The sequence below is a fragment of the Myotis nattereri genome (assembly GCF_964212035.1).
Source record: "Myotis nattereri genome assembly, chromosome: 4".
Taxonomy (NCBI): domain Eukaryota; kingdom Metazoa; phylum Chordata; class Mammalia; order Chiroptera; family Vespertilionidae; genus Myotis; species Myotis nattereri.
In genome coordinates, this window is record NC_138079.1 from 88,461,052 (window position 1) to 88,476,922 (window position 15,871).

Here is a 15,871-nt window from a genome sequence, read left to right on the forward strand (position 1 = left end):
GTGGTATAGAAGTACTCAGTCAATATTCTCTGCTATGGTTATTCATTTAGTTAGTGAATATGTTAGGAGGTTTCAGCTATAGCGTGGGCTCACAGTTTAGAAAGAAGGTGACAGTTAGAACCCAAAGTCCTAAGTCATGCCCTATCCTGACACCTCCGTGGGATGGGGTTCCTGAGGGTCTTATTTACTGCTCTATACCCAGTGCTGTGCCAGTGCCTGGCTCAGAATAGAGCTTCTGTCTGTGGAATGAATGACCTGTTGGTAGCATTCACCTTAAGAGGTAAGTCTGAGGCCTATGGGAGCACAGGGGATGGGCACCTGTCCCTACTTGTGAGTGTGGGGCAGGAGCGGGAGGGAAGTTGAGTGGTCTGGTATATTTCATTTGGCTGGCACATAATTTGTCCATACAAGGAATGTCACAGCATGAGATTGAGGGGAACGGGAACTGGAGGTTGAAGAACCTCATAGATAGTGTTTATTTGTGGGGGGAAGCAGGAACCATTGAAAGATAAAAAGGGATGCCCTAGCCGGTTTGGCTCAGTGGATAGAGCGTCGGCCTGTGGACTGAAGGATCCCAGGTTCGATTCCAGCCAAGGGCACATGCTTGGGTTGCGGGCTCGATCCTCAGTAGGGGGCATGCAGGAGGCAGCCGGTCAATGATTCTCACCATTGATGTTTCTATCTCTCTATCCTTCTCCCTACCTCTCTAAAACCAATAAAAATATATTTTTTTTTAAAAAAAAAGGGGGGAGAAACCTGGTTAGGTTTGCATTTTAGGTTGCTCCTTCTGGGACAATACATGAGTTAGATTTAGATGAGATGAGTTCAAGATAAGTTAGATCTCACTCTCTGCACTGGTGATACCTTGGGCCAGATCACTCCCCTCTGTGAGGGGCTGTGCTGAGCACTGTAGGATGTTCAACAGCACTCTGGCCTATATCCACTAGATGCCAGTAGCACCCCTCTCCCAGTGGTGACAACAAATAATGTCTGCAGACTTTGCCAGATTTCCCCTGGGGGTATAGTCACCTGGTTGAGAACCATTGGTTTAGAGGTGTGTGAGAACAGAGGCAGATGACCTCTGACTGTGGTGGGTGAGGGGTTGAGGATGTTTAGGAGTTGGAAGTGACAGGAGGGAAGAGGGTGAGGGAGACCTCCAGGATCTTGCTCATTTTGCCACATTGATAGGTTTGCCAGGTGAGGATACTGGACAGTGAAGTGGGAGGAACAGGTGAGATTGGGGTGGGGTGGTGATGAGTAGTTCAGTTTGGGATATGGGTGTTAAGCATGAGTATGGCACATTCATGTGGATATTTCTAGTGGACTAAAGATCCCTACGTGATCTTTTCTGATCCCATACCTTGAAGCACCCATGTTATCAGTATTTCTGGGGTGCATATCTTGTGGGGTACTTGTTTAAAATACTATTTTCCAGGTCCTCTACATGGTCTGCGATTCTGTCCTTTTGCTTAATTCCCACTGTATTTCCTGGGGCTGCCAGAACAAATCACCACAGACCAGGTGGCTTAAAACAACAGGAATTTATTCTCTCATAGTTCTAGAGGCTGGAAGTTCAAAATCAAGGTGTCAGCAGGGCTGGTTCTTTCTGGAGGCTCTGAGGGAGATTCTGTTCCATGTCTTTCTCCTAACTTCTGGTGGTGTGGTCATTCTCGGCATTCCTTTTTATTATTATTATTTAATAAATCTTTATTCAGATTATTACAGATGTTCCTCTTTTTTCCCCCCATAGCTCCCCTCCACCTGGTTCCCACCCCACCCCATGCCCTTACCCCCCGCCACTGTCCTCATCCATAGGTGTAAGATTTTTGTCCAATCTCTTCCCGCACCCCCCACACTTCCTTCCCCCCAAGAATTGTCAGTTCACTCCCTTTCTATGCCCCTGCTTCTATTATATTCACCAATTTATTCTGACTTAATTTTTAGGCTCACTTGTTGATAGGTATTTATTTTTTGTCACTTTATTGTTCATAGATTTTATCTTTACCTTTTTCTTCTTCTTCCTCTTCTTAAAGAATATCCTTCAGCATTTCATATAATCCTGGTTTGGTGGTGATGAACTCCTTTAGCTTTTTCTTGTCTGTGAAGCTCTTTATCTGACCTTCAATTCTGAATGATAGCTTTGCTGGGTAGAGTAATCTTGGTTGTAGGTTCTTGCTATTCATCACTTTGAATATTTCTTGCCACTCCCTTCTGGCCTGCAAAGTTTCTGTTGAGAAATCAGCTGACAGTCGTATGGGTATTCCCTTGTAGGTAACTAACTGTTTTTCTCTCGTTGCTTTTAGGATTCTCTCTTTGTCTTTAGCTCTTGGCATTTTAATTATGATGTGTCTTGGTGTGGTCCTCTTTGGGTTCCTCTTGTTTGGGGTTCTCTTTGCTTCCTGGACTTGTAAGTCTATTTCTTTCATCAGGTAGGGGAAGTTTTCTGTCATGATTTCTTCTAATAGGCTTTCAGTATCTTGCTCTCTCTCTTCTTCTGGCACCCCGATATTTCGGATGTTGGTATGTTTGAAGTTGTCCCAGAGGCTCCTTACACTATCTTCATATTTTTGGATTCTTTTTTTTCGTTTTGCTTTTCTGGTTGGGTGTTTTTTGCTTCTTCATATTTCAAATCTTTGACTTGATTCTTGGGATCCTCTCGTCTGCTGTTGGATCTCTGTATATTATTCTTTATTTCAGTCAGTGTATGTTTAATTTCTGACTGGTCCTTTTCCATTTTTTTTTTTTTTTTGGCATTCTCATTAAGATCCTTGAAGGTCTCACTAAGTTGCTCAGAGGTTCGTAGAAGATTCTTGAGTAATCTTATAACTGTGGTTCTGAACTCTATGTACTCCATCAGTTTGCTTTCCTCCATTTCTTTCATTTGTGACATGTTTCTTTGTCTTCACATTTTTGGCTGACTGCGAGGACCCACTGTGTCTATAAGAAGAACTGCTGTGCTGGAGACACCCTTATGGGGCAGGACTTGCTTCAGTGGGCCTTTGGTGCTCACTGAATCTGCCTCGAGTGTGTCCCTAATGGATGTGAGGAGTTGAAATCTGGTATCTGACCAGGGGTACCCTGGCTCCTGGATCTCCAAGTCAACTACAGTGTGAGTCCACCCAGCAGGAGCTACAGCGATATCAGCAGATTTCTCCTCTTTGTTTGGAATTTGGAAGTTTTGGAACTCTCCAACCCAGCTGCAGTTAGATTAGGCTGCAAAAGCCGAGGTGATTCCTTTGCACCACTGAGCACAGCTTGGGAGGGGATGTAAATTGAGTGGGGCGGGGTCTCAGAGAATCACCAGGGCAGAGCAACTGATTGTCGTCAGCGTCTCCGCGACTCCTCATGTCTCTGCGACTCCATGTCTCTGCAGTCCTGCGCCCACAGCAACAATGATCCCTGCAAGCAGCTCTGCGAGAAAGCCCCCCTCACTTTCCAAACCGCTGCAAGACAGTCCAGTTTCTCCCCGTAGGAGTCTGGGACCTCAGAATCTCGCCTTAAACGAGCTCAGTGCGTTGAAGAGCTTGTATCCCCTTCCGATTGAAAAAAACCGCGCATCAAGGTGCAGCTGCCTCGCGCACGCGCCTTTGTACCTGTGTTCTTGACGCGTCTGCACCTCCTACCCGGTCTCAATGCGCTTCTTTCTTTCCTTCAAGTTGTAGAACTTCCACTCGGCCAGCTTTCCCGTGGTTCTGGATGATAGCTGTTTTGTCTTATAGTTGTAATTTCAGTGTTGTTGTGGGAGGCAGCACACACAGGTTTCTACCTTATGCCGCCATCTTGGTTCTCCAGTGACTGCTCTCGGCATTCCTTGACCTATAGATGTATCACCTCAATCTCTGCCGCTGTTAGTATATGCTGTTCCCTCTGCCTCTCTGTCTCTTCTTATTAGGACACCATACTGGACTTAGGGCCAGACATACTCCAATATGACCTCATCTTAACTTGATTACATCTGCAAAATCCTTATTTCCAAATGAGGTCTCATTTATAGATGCCAGGGATTAGTACTTCAACATATTTTTTGAGAGACAAAATTCAACCTGCACCAACCATGCTACTTTCAATTACTAGGGCACAAAGGAAAGATGGGTGAGAACATAGAAGATGCAGTCCTTCCCTACAGAAATCTGTACATGAAAATAGTACATGAAAAGTAAAGTAGCCTCCTAAAAGAGTCTGTTATGAAAGCTGCAGAGAAGTGAATAATTGCAACATGAATGAAAGATGGCTGAAGAAGGAAGTAGGGAGAAGGTGCAGCCAGAGGGATCTTTTAAAAATGCACATCTAATTAGGTGACTCTGCCTAAAGCCTTCGGTGCCTCCTTATTCCTTAGGGTAAGTTCAAACTCCGTACCTGGCAAGAAGGCCTGAGCAGACCTGTCTTTCCCCAGCCCACCTGCCCTCGCCCCATCGCTTATCCATATTGGCCTTTCCAGTTGTTCCTTGTGTGCTCTTTGACGCCCTGTAACTCCTGCTCCTGCTTCTACAGGGGCTATCCGAGGAAGGTCAGATCCCATAGCACCCACCACAGAGCTGATTACTAGTAAATCACCCCACAGTTAGTTCTGCATAATAATTAAATAATGTTTACTCTCAGGCACCGCATTACAGGACCCTTGCCTGTCTTATCTGCTGCTTTGCCCTGTATGCCTGGTACAATCTCCCAGTCAGTGGATCCTAGTTGTGCATCTATTGTGTGCTAGGTGTGCGTGACATGTGGGAGGTACTCAGGAAATATCTGTTGGACTGGGTAGTTGGGCTGGATCTGAGTTAAATGAGTAGGGGTTGGTGAGACACAGAGGAACAGATGGGATCTCTCTATGCAGAAATGGAACAAGCAGAGGTATGAAGGGTCTGGGGTCTGGACTGTCCAGGCTCAAAAGTCCTCCCTTAGCTGGCAGAGCTTCTCCCAGCTGCTGCTTTTTTTTTTAATCGATGAGAGAGAGAGAGAGAGAGAGAGAGAGAGAGAGAGAGAGAGAGAGAGAGAGAATTTGTTGTTCCTCTTATCCATGCACTCATTGGTTGATTTCCATATGTGCCCTGACCAGGGATCAAACCTGCAACCCTGGCTTATCAGGATGATGCTCAAACCAACTGAGTTACCCAGCCAGGGCTCCCAACTGCTTCTCTGTAAGTGCCCTGGTCCGTCCTCTCTGCTACTGCTACTACTCCAGGGGGACTCACCCTAGTATAATCTGTCCACTTTCAGTCCTTCATTATAGGTAGCTGGAGGCAAGGCTTCATGCCTGTCATCTAGTTTGGGCTAAAGCATTGCATGTTCTGGCGCAATCTCTGTTAAACAGCTGTCTTGGCCACACTGGGAGCCTAATTTAGGATGGAATCAATATCTCTTTCGAGAAGCTTGAGTGGTTCTGAAGTAGGTTGATCTAATTTGGATGGCCATTGAGCCCTAGACATAAACTCTCAGACATCAAAAGATCAAGCTTCTCTTGAATCTTCCCTGGAAGGTGTAGCTTCTATGAAGGATGTAGACAAATGTTGGTCTTGGCCAACATTCCCCAGGGGGGTGTTCTGTCCCTGGGGAAGCAATGTAAGATCACCACCTTCAATAAGATCACAGCCACGTGGGGCAGAAATACCGAGAAAAGAAGGTCACTATCTCAAAAATGAAAACAGAGCCCTTATTTCACACCATATGCCAAAATTAAGTCCAGGCAGTCCAGGGACTTGCATTTGAAAGGCCACACTTTAAGTCCTAGAAGGGTAAAAAGGAGAATATTCCTATGACTTTAGTGCAGCAAAGCATTTCTAGAAAGGCCAGAAAGTGTGCCCCATGGAGGGAAAGGATGGATGCACTCTGCAATAAAAGCATGCACTCTGCTCAAACCCACAAACGGGGAGACTGCGTTTGAACACACACATATTAGTTTGCTGGTAACAAAATACCACAAATGGAGTGGCTTAAACAGACATGCAATGTCTCACAGTTCTGGAGACTAGCAGTTGGAGAGCCAGGTGTGGGCAGGGCCATGCTCCGTCTGAAGGTCCTTGGAAGGATCTGTTCCAGCCTCTCTCTTTGCTTCCGGTAGTTCCTTGGCTTGTGGCAGCATAACTTCAATCTTCACGTGGTCTTCTCCCTGGGTGTGTCCATATCCAAGTTTCTCGCTTTTATAAGGACACCAGTCATATTGGATTAGAGGCTCACCCTACTCCAGTAGGACCTCATCTAAACTGATTACATCTGCAAAGACCTTATTTTCAAATAAGGTCACATTCTGAGATATTGGAGGTTGGGACTTGAACACAGGGACATTGGCCAGACACATTTCAACCCATAACAACACAAAACTGGTAAATAATTTAGTAGTATCCATAATATTTAAAAGCCTATTTATAAATTAATAAAAGAAAGACAAATACCCAATAGAAAAAATGGGTAATATGAAACAAACAGGGTTTTCAAAGAAGAGAAAGCATGAATAGCTGATAAGCCTGAAAAGATGCTCAGCCTTTTAAGCAGTAAGGGACATACAAGCTAAATCCACAATAAAATACCCAGGGGGCGGGAGTCATTAGAAAGCCTGACTGTAACAGACAACAATCCCGTGTGAAACAGACCTTGTAGCCACACCATGTACATGTGAGGAGGGGCGTTGAACTCACACCAGAAATCAGGAAGTCATCGTTTCCGTGCAAAACAGGAAATGCAATTAATATTTCAATATATGCCTAGATATTCAAAGAAATGCAAACAAAAAATATTTAACAACCACCCTAATCAAGGCCATTTATCAGAATGTTACTACCCAGTGCTGGTTCTGTTTTCTCTCTCTGGCCATAAGGTTAGTTTAGCCCTTTTGGCCAGTGCTTTGTCAATCCATATTGAGTGGGAGAAAAAGATCTGAGTGTTTTTTATATATCTTGATATATTCTTTGACCCAGTGATCTCACCCTGGGCTTTATTAGAATGATGTAATCTAAAAAAATAAAAGATGTCAAATTGCCGATTTTAGGTCATTAGAAATAACCTAACTTCCTAACAATAGGAAAAAGCTTAAAGTAAATTACAGTGTTTCAGCCTAATGGAATATTCTGTGTAGATATTAAAAATTATACTTTCCATGTCTAAGTAGTAATGGAAAATGAGTGTCTATTTAATTTAAGGGGGGCGGGGGGAGATCTCAGAACTCGCCTGTGTTGTCAGTGCAGCTATACAAATATAGTTTGGTTGTATGACAAGGACTGGAAAAGAACCTGAAGGGGAGTGGGCTGGAGAAAAGAAAGCATTTGATGAAATATGTAAAGTGCAGAGATTATGGCTGGATTTTGCTTTTTAAAAACACATTCCTGTTCTAGCCGGTTTGGCTCAGTGGATAGAGCATTGGCCTGAGGACCGAAGGGTCCCAGGTTCGATTCCCGTCAAGGGCATGTACCTTGGTTGCAGGCTCCTCCCCAGCCCAGGCCCTGATCGGGGCTCAGGAAGGAGGCAACAAATCGATATGTTTCTCTCACATCAGTGTTTCTCTCTGTCTTTCCCTCTCTCTTCCACTCTCTCTAAAAATCAATGGGAAAATATCCTCAGGTGAGGATTAAAAATAATAATAATAAATAAATAAAAGTAAAATAATAAAAATGCATTCCTGTCCGGCCAGTGTGGGTCCGTGGTTGAGCATTGACCTATGAACCAGGAGGTGACGGTTGGATTCCTGGTCAGAGCACATGCCTGGGCTCTACCTCAAGTGTGGGGTGCGAAGGAGGCAGCTGATGAAGACTCTCTCATTATTGATGTTTCTATCTCTCTCTCCCTCTTTCTTCCTCTCTGTAATCAAAAATATATTTTAAAAAAAGAAATGGATTTTCAGTAAGTAAATAAATAAAACGCATTCCTATTTTGATGTTATTTGTGCAGTAGAGACAAAGTGTTTCTCCCAGCCCATGGGAACAAAGGCAGGGGAGCTCACAGCAGCGCGTTCGCGGTGGTAAAAGTGTGCGCACAAACCTGAAACCCTCCGCTGGGTGCGAGAGCAAGGCGGCCCTTTAGAAGTACTTCAAAGGAAGCACGGCAGGAGAGCCGGGCTGTTGTTTTCCCCAGAAAGTGCCTTTTGTCCCTGATGGTTTTCTTTGATTTCCTTTTTATTGATTAGAACTTAGCTGCGTTCAAAGGCTGCAGGGAGAGAGAATTTTTGTCTGGGAAGAGAGGGAGTGTCTGTACGAGCCGGCTGCTGGGAGCTTGCAGGGGGCCTTCTGGATTCATTTTAGTAATTTACAGTCTATTTCGGTTCTCCCAAGCTACCCCACGTGGTTCAACCAAATTAAGCTCATCAGGATCTTAAAAAAGGAAACAACGCCTGTTTATTTGTGACATTGCCTTGAGAAGGAAAAAGTAGAAGTGGCACCCAGTTCCTTCTCCCACCTCAGCTCCCGTTCTCTTGAGGTTGGATAGGGCAGGGACAGACATCATGCCGATGACTCCCTTGGAACCGTCATCATGTGGTAGCAGAGCCGCCAGTCGGGGCTGCACAGCCTGTCCTCACGGTCATCTGTTGAAGTCATTCAGGTGCTATGAGTATAGTGGTGGCCTTATAGGGAATGAAAAAATATCCAATGAGGGTTGGGGGGCAGGAGGTAGGGGGGTAAGAGGTCAACTAAAGGACTTGTATGCATGCATATAAGCATAACCAATGGGCATAAGACACTGGGGGATAGGGGAGGGTCTAGGGCAGGGGGATAAAATGGACACATATGTAATACCCTTTGTAATACTTTAAGCAATAAATTAAAAAAAAAAAGAAAGAAAAGAGGCCCTCAATGTATTAAATACAAAAAAGTTTACAGAATAGTGTTGACATTATAATGCCTTTTAATGGAAGAAAAAATATATGCATAGAAAAAAAAAAAAGAAAAAATATCCAATAAGGACAAAGTGCCACGGGAGAAGTAAGCAAGGTGATGTGGTGGAAAGCGATAGAGACGGAACTATTTTTCACTGGGTGCTGGTGGAAACCTGGATGAGGTGGTGGCATTTCCATTGAGATTCCCAAGCTGAGGGCACAGCAGGTGCACACACAGAGTGATGTCTTGTGTTTTCAAGGAATAGGTGAGGTCTGAGATGTAGGCAGGACCACATTATTTAGATCCTGGTAGACCCGTGATTCTCAAGTGGGTGATCGGTAATGTGTAGGGACATTTTGGATGGTTACAGTTGGGGGGTCCTAGGCTTTTGGCATATAGTGGGTAGAGACCAGGACGACACCCCTAACACGTTTTGGACCAAGATTGACAAACCCTATTGCAGACCAGGCTAAGGATTTGGGATTTCATTCTAAGAGTGATGGCAGGTGTTAATAAGCAGGGAAGTGGGGAAATGGGCTGGTTCCGTTTTCCTTTAGAAACCTAGAGTATTGGACCACATTACTCCAGGTCTGACAGCCTTATCTGACTACATTTGGATAGGAGAAGGGAGACTTCAAAGGGTTGTAGATCCTCCCAGAATAAGCAATCCATTCTCCTCGGGGCAGCGTAGCCTACTTCCTGGGGCGAGCTTTGTGTCTGGTGCTTGGGTTTCTGCTCACAGCAGAGGAAGCCCTGAGGAGGAGGATAAAGGATGGAAACTGAAGCTTGATCTGCTGGTGCTGTGGCTCTTCCTTTGGTTGCCGCTAACACCTGTTCAGGCTGGAACCATGTAAAGAGAAGAGTCTGAATCAGCCCAGGGTTCACAGGTTCAGTTAACATTTTCAGCCTCAGCACTATTGACGTTTGGGGCGAGATCATTCTGTGTGGGGTTGTGGGGGAGGGGGAGTGTCCTGCGCTTCCACCCACTAGATGTCCATAGCAACCCTCTCCCCAGTTGTGACAACCAAAAATATCTCCAGACATGGCCACATGTCCCTGGAGGTGGAGGGGCGGGGGTAAAATTGCCCCAGGTTGATGTAAGTCTGATACGCCAATACTTCATAGCACAAAGATCGCCATAAATTCCATGATCCTTCAGGGCAGGGGTCAGGTTGGGGAGCTACTGGAGTAGGTGGTCCTGCTTTCTGTTCCCACATCCTACGTTTCTTACCAGCTGGCTGCTGGTCAGCTTTTAAATGTAGCATCTTCCAGGGAAGAGAGGCTAAGAAGACACTGGCCCCAGGAACCCTCGGGGACAGTTTTGTCCTCAGGCCGTTCGGAGCTGCAGTTTTTGATGCCACATGGATGCTGTTGCTCAGAGGTGTCACACATTCTGGGGCACAGGAAGTGAGGACCCTCACTTTCTCCAGGGCTGGGTTAAGCTATGACCTTGATACTCCAAGCGCTGAAAATGACGGAGCTTCTCATCTATGTCGATTAGGATAATTGTCAACTACAAGTCATTGCAGTGGTCTACGTTTCCCACAATGATTACATCAGTATTATTTCTGAAATACCAAATATCCCATTCTTGTGAAAAAATAATATTTCTCTTTTTTATTTGAAGTGGAGGTGGAGGGATATACCCTGCTTTTAGAGGGCCCGGAGCACCCACCTGTCCTACCTGACGGGAAAGCCAGCATTGTCTTTCCCACTTAACAAACACACACACAATAAGTGAGGTTAACAGTATTTGTAAGAGGACTCTTCACTACCTTTTTTTAGAAATCCAAATTATTAACCATAGTGGTCATACTATCTGGAATTAGTCTTCCTGCATCCAAATGCCAGCAATGTCACTTTCCAGCTAAGTATTTAATCCCTCTGAGCCTCAGTTTCCCCATCTGTTATATGGGAGTAATACTCATATCTCATATTATGAGGTATTATGTAGATTAAATTATGTAAACTTATTATGTAGATTAAACCAGTTATTATCTGTAAAGTGTTTAGCACAATACTTGATTGACCTGTAGCATTTATTTATTGTCACTGTTGATGCTTTTGGTATCATTATGTTGTTGTTGCTGTGAAGTGTTCTAAGAGCAGAAAAAAACTTTCTGAGATAGAAAAAAATAATTGGGATCAGAGGCTAAAAGAAGTCAAAGAAAACAGCACCCACTGTCAACTGATCCACCCACAGAAGCCCAATTGTGAGCTTCTGGATCAATTTTCTGTGCAATAGGTGCGAAATAAAAGAAAAAAGCAACTTCCCGACTATTTCCTTTTTCTGCAGAATGAAGTGGAGCTGGGGGAGCTACTTCTGTCACTGAATTATCTCCCAAGTGCTGGGAGACTAAATGTTGATGTCATTCGAGCCAAGCAACTTCTTCAGACAGATGTGAGCCAAGGTTCAGGTACAGTGTGACTCCCTCCTTCTCCCTTTTCTTCAACAGGGCACTGTGTTTGTTTGACACAAAGGACCCGATTTTCTTTTTCTGACAATCTGACAGCCCAACCACCTACCCATCCTTTCATCTATTTTTCCATCAATCCATCCATCTTCCCACCCACCCTTCCTTTCATTCATTCATTTCCCCAACTATCTATCTGTTTTTCATTCCTCCTTTCCCCTTCCTCTCTTCCTCTAGCCATCTAGTATTTATTGAGCTCCTCCCATGTGTCAGGCATTTTACAGGCGAAGAAACTGAGGACTCAGCTGAGAAATGATTTGCCTAAGACCTGGCTGGTGGAGAAAGAGCCAGACCATCCTGGATACTATTAGTAAGATAAGATCTTGTGAGGATAGACAGTATCCAGAACTAGGATGTTAGTTCAAGAGGAAAAATAAATAATCACATCTCTCTTTAAATGAGGCAGGTAAATGATACCATCTCATAATCCCTTTTGAATTGGGGATTTGACTGAGACCAGGTGTGATAACTACTGAAATTTAGATTCTCTTTGTACACTTGCTGCCCGGGAGGAAGTGACTTGCCTTTCCCCTTGCTATGCCTGCAATAGAGACACCATCCTCCAGGTGGCGTTAGTGAGCATTGGCCTTGCATCCTACTCAGGGAGAGTGGTGTACACACCCTAAGGTTTTCCCCCCCAGCTCTTTTCAAATGTACCATAAATCTTTATAAATAAAAGCTCTGAAAAGACTGTCATATTTAAAGTGTCTATTTTATAGCAAACCAATTCAAACATAACTTTTAATGAAATGGAACAGATTACATTCCATCTGTATGTAGCTTCTCCAGTGACAGCAAGGATATTATCATGAACGCAGCCATGGTCGCTGGGATCTCTTCAGCTCAGAGGTGGAAATACTGTCTTCTCTAAATGCAATAGCTAAAATAAATTACTTTTGCTATAAGGTGACAGCTGAATTTAGAAGACAGTTTGCATTCTCAAAAATCACATTACAAACGCAGGTTTCGAAGGGACCAATGGAAGGAATGGTTATTAAGGCTGGAGAGTCAGTATGATAAAATGATTAAGGGTTTCAGAGTCAAACTGCCTGGAACCAAATCCCATTTCTACTGCTTGCTAATAACATAGCCTTGGGGAAGTTATTTGACCTCTAAAAGCCTCAATTTCTCTACCTGAAAAACTGACATAATAACAGTATTCTTCTCATTGGGTTGTTTAAACAATATTCAGTTGTATAATGTACATGAATCTCTTTGTACACTGTAAAGTGATCTAAGAATCATAGTTATAATTCTGCCTTCTCTATTCTGACATGATAATGGGTTTCTAGGACAGAAGCCAGGACAGGCTCTGGGTCAGGCTCTTTCTCCACTAGCCAGATCTTAAGCAAATCATTTCTCAGCTTGAGACCTCAGTTTCTTCATCTGTAAAATGCCCGACACATAGGAGGAGCTCAATAAATATTGGATGGCTGGAGGAAGAGAGGAAGGGGAAAGGAGGAATGAAAGATAGATACATAGATAGATAGATGATAGATAGATAGATAGATAGATAGATAGATAGATAGATAGATAGATAGAAAAAATGGATGAATGAAAGGAGGGGTAGGTAGATGGTTGGGTTGTCAGATAGATGGGAAGATGGATGGAAAGAAGGAAGGAGGAATGAATAACAGAATGAACTGATGGGAAGTTGAGTGGATGAATGGATGGGTGGATTGGATTTCATGATCTCTAACGTTCAGTGATGTTGTATCCAATTCTCAGACCCCTTTGTGAAAATCCAGCTGGTACATGGACTCAAGCTTGTGAAAACAAAAAAGACATCCTTCTTACGAGGCACAATTGATCCTTTCTATAATGAATCCTTCAGCTTCAAAGTTCCCCAAGAAGAACTGGAAAACGCCAGCCTAGTGTTTACAGGTAGGTAGACCCTGATGACTCCCCCCAGGTGAGGTGTGTTCAAGTTATTATCCTAGAAGTAGAAGGCACCTAGAAAGGGTAATATTTAAAACCTTCATGTCTGGTGTTCAGCTACCTAGTTTTGAATCTACTTACCCTTTGTGAACTTAAGCAAGACTCTTAGGGCCACATAGCATAATTGTTACAAATACAAATTTTGGAAACGTATTTCCTGATATTTCCTCATAATTACTAAAGCCTTGAGCAAGTTACTTAACCCCTCTGAGCCTCAGTTTCTTCAGCTATCAGATGTGGGTAATAATAGTATTTGCTTCTAGGTTTGTTGTAAAGATTAAGTGACTTACAACTTTGGAATAATAAGTGCTCACTAGATAAGTTTTTATGATACTACTCAAGTAGCTTACTATCTAATAGGGAAACAGAAAATAGGAGCCTCAGAATCTTCAGAGAGGAGGATTTTGAAAGGCTTCCCAGAGGACTTCTTGTTTAAGTAGAGGCCACTCTGGTTGGATTTAATCTATTGTTTCCAGGGCATACTAGTTATCCACTGCTGCATAACAAATCACTCTAAAATGTAGTGGCTTAAAACAATGAGCATATATTGTCTCATAGTTTCTATGAGTCAGGAATCTGGGAATACCTTTGCTGGATGCTTCTAGCCAAAGTTCTCGGATAGGCTGCAGTCAAGGTATTGGCTGGGGCTGCATTGTCATCTGAAGGCTCAACTGGGGGAGGATCTGTTTTCAAGCTCACTGACATAGTTGTTGGCAGAATTCAGTTTCTTGCGGCTGTTAGACTGGGGGTCTGATCCTTCCTGGGCATTGACCAGTTGACCTGCCTCAGTCCCTCACCACATGGACTTTACCATAGGGCAACTCACAGCATGGCAGATGCCTTCCATCAGAGTGGGCAAGTGAGGGAGCAAGAGAGGGTGAGCAGGATGGAAACCAGAGCCTTTTTGTAACCTAATCTCAGAAATGACACCCTATCCCTTTTATTCATTAGAAGCACCTCACTTGGTCCAGCTCACACTCAAGGGGAGGGTATTGCACGAGGGCATGACTACTGGAAGGTAGAACCTATTGGGAGTCCTTTTAGAAGCTGCCCACCACAACATGGTTAGAGTTCATAGTAGTAATGGTTATTACATCCTGTGTTCTACTCACGGCAGGGGCTTCACTGATATTACTGTTAATATTCATTAGATCCTACCTTGTCAAGTCAGTATCATCCTCATCAATTTATAGGGCTGAGGACTGAGGCTTAACAACCCACCCAGCATCTCACGCTGGTAGAATTAGGAATCAAGCTCTGGTCTTGTTAACTCTTGTTAGATCAAAGGATCTGCATTTCCTCAAGCACAAGGTGGTGCTGGCATCAGGGATCTGACATCATACTTTGAGGAGTCCTGCTCTGGGGTAATTGGCAGCTCTCATTGGTTTAGATCTAGTCTAGAGTCCTTGGCTGCAGGTCTCCAAGGAAGCAGGCCATGGCTGAAACCCCCTTGCATGCAGAGCTTCCTCTGCAGGAGCTTACTGTTTCTCATCACCAAGATTGGAAATGTTCCGTGCTCCGAGACCCCTCCAGGCAGGTTGGTTCTGAGCTTTCTCGGGCCCATCAGCAGGAGAGTCAGCAGCCAATTAGGGAATGCCTGCCCTAAGCAGGTAGTAATACTGATTCTATCTGATGCAGCCTGTGTGGCTGCTGTCCAAGGACCCTGCTGTCCCTGAGATTTTAGGTCAAACACAAGACCTTCCACTGAATCTATAAATGTTGGCAGGCAGTGGGAACTACAGTTAAACCTTATTTATTCAATAAATACTTGTTAATTTCAATAAGTATTTAGTCTTTATACTTCATTCAGTAAGTATTTATTGAAAAAGTTGTGTGTAAGTGAACCTACGCTGTTCAAACCTGTGTCATTCAGGGGGCAATTGTATTTTCGATACACAGTTAGGAATCCACAGATGTGAAGGGCTGACTAGTTACCCGTAGATTTCGACTGCATGGGAGTCAGCACCTCTAACCCCAGCTTTGTTCAAGGGTCCACTCTATATAGAACCAAAACCAGATCCAAGCATGGAACATCGATTCCTAAATCCCTACCGAGAATCAAGGACTTAATGTTGCACTGGTTGCGGGAGTGGGGGTGGAGGTCATTGAGAGCCCATAGGGAAAGCCCTGACACTGTTATATTTCATGAAGAATGTAGCACATGGGTATTATAAAGAATGGCACAACCCAAGGTGTGTAAGGACAAGGAATCAGAAGAGCAGAGGGGTGAAATGCATGGGCTACATGTGGGGGAGTTGGGCGCCTGACCCTTGGGTTTGTGGCCTTGGGCAAGATCTGTGTGCTTAGGTTTTTCTCATCTGTAAAATGGGGATCGCTGTACAACAGCATTTCAAAGGATTGTAGCATGAATTAAATGAGGGGGGTGCTGAGCACTGTGCCTAGCACCTTTTTTTAAAAAAAAATATTTTTATTGATTTTAGAGAGGAAGGGAGAGGGAGAGAGATAGAAACATCAATGATGAGAGAGAGTCACTGATTGGCTGCATCCTGCACACCCACAACTGGGGATTGAGCCCGCCACCCGGGCATGTGCTCTTGACCGAAATCGAACCCAGGACCCTTTAGTCCGCAGACCAATGCTCTATCCACTGAGCCAAACCGGCCCAGGCTGTTAACTCTTATTAAAAGGAAATCTTACTGTTTT

At 44.1% G+C, this 15,871-nt stretch overlaps 1 protein-coding gene across 6 annotated transcripts in view; it reads left to right on the forward strand.

Annotated features, from left to right (window-relative positions):
* SYT17 (synaptotagmin 17) overlaps window positions 1-15,871 on the forward strand; it is a 74,865-nt gene that overhangs the window by 30,045 nt on the left and 28,949 nt on the right. For all 6 annotated transcript variants that reach the window (XM_081089845.1, XM_081089849.1, XM_081089847.1 and 3 more), the window contains 2 exons: window positions 11,092-11,212; window positions 12,998-13,153. In XM_081089845.1, the coding sequence (XP_080945971.1) occupies window positions 11,092-11,212; window positions 12,998-13,153 (277 nt within the window). The remainder of the gene's footprint in view (window positions 1-11,091; window positions 11,213-12,997; window positions 13,154-15,871) is intronic.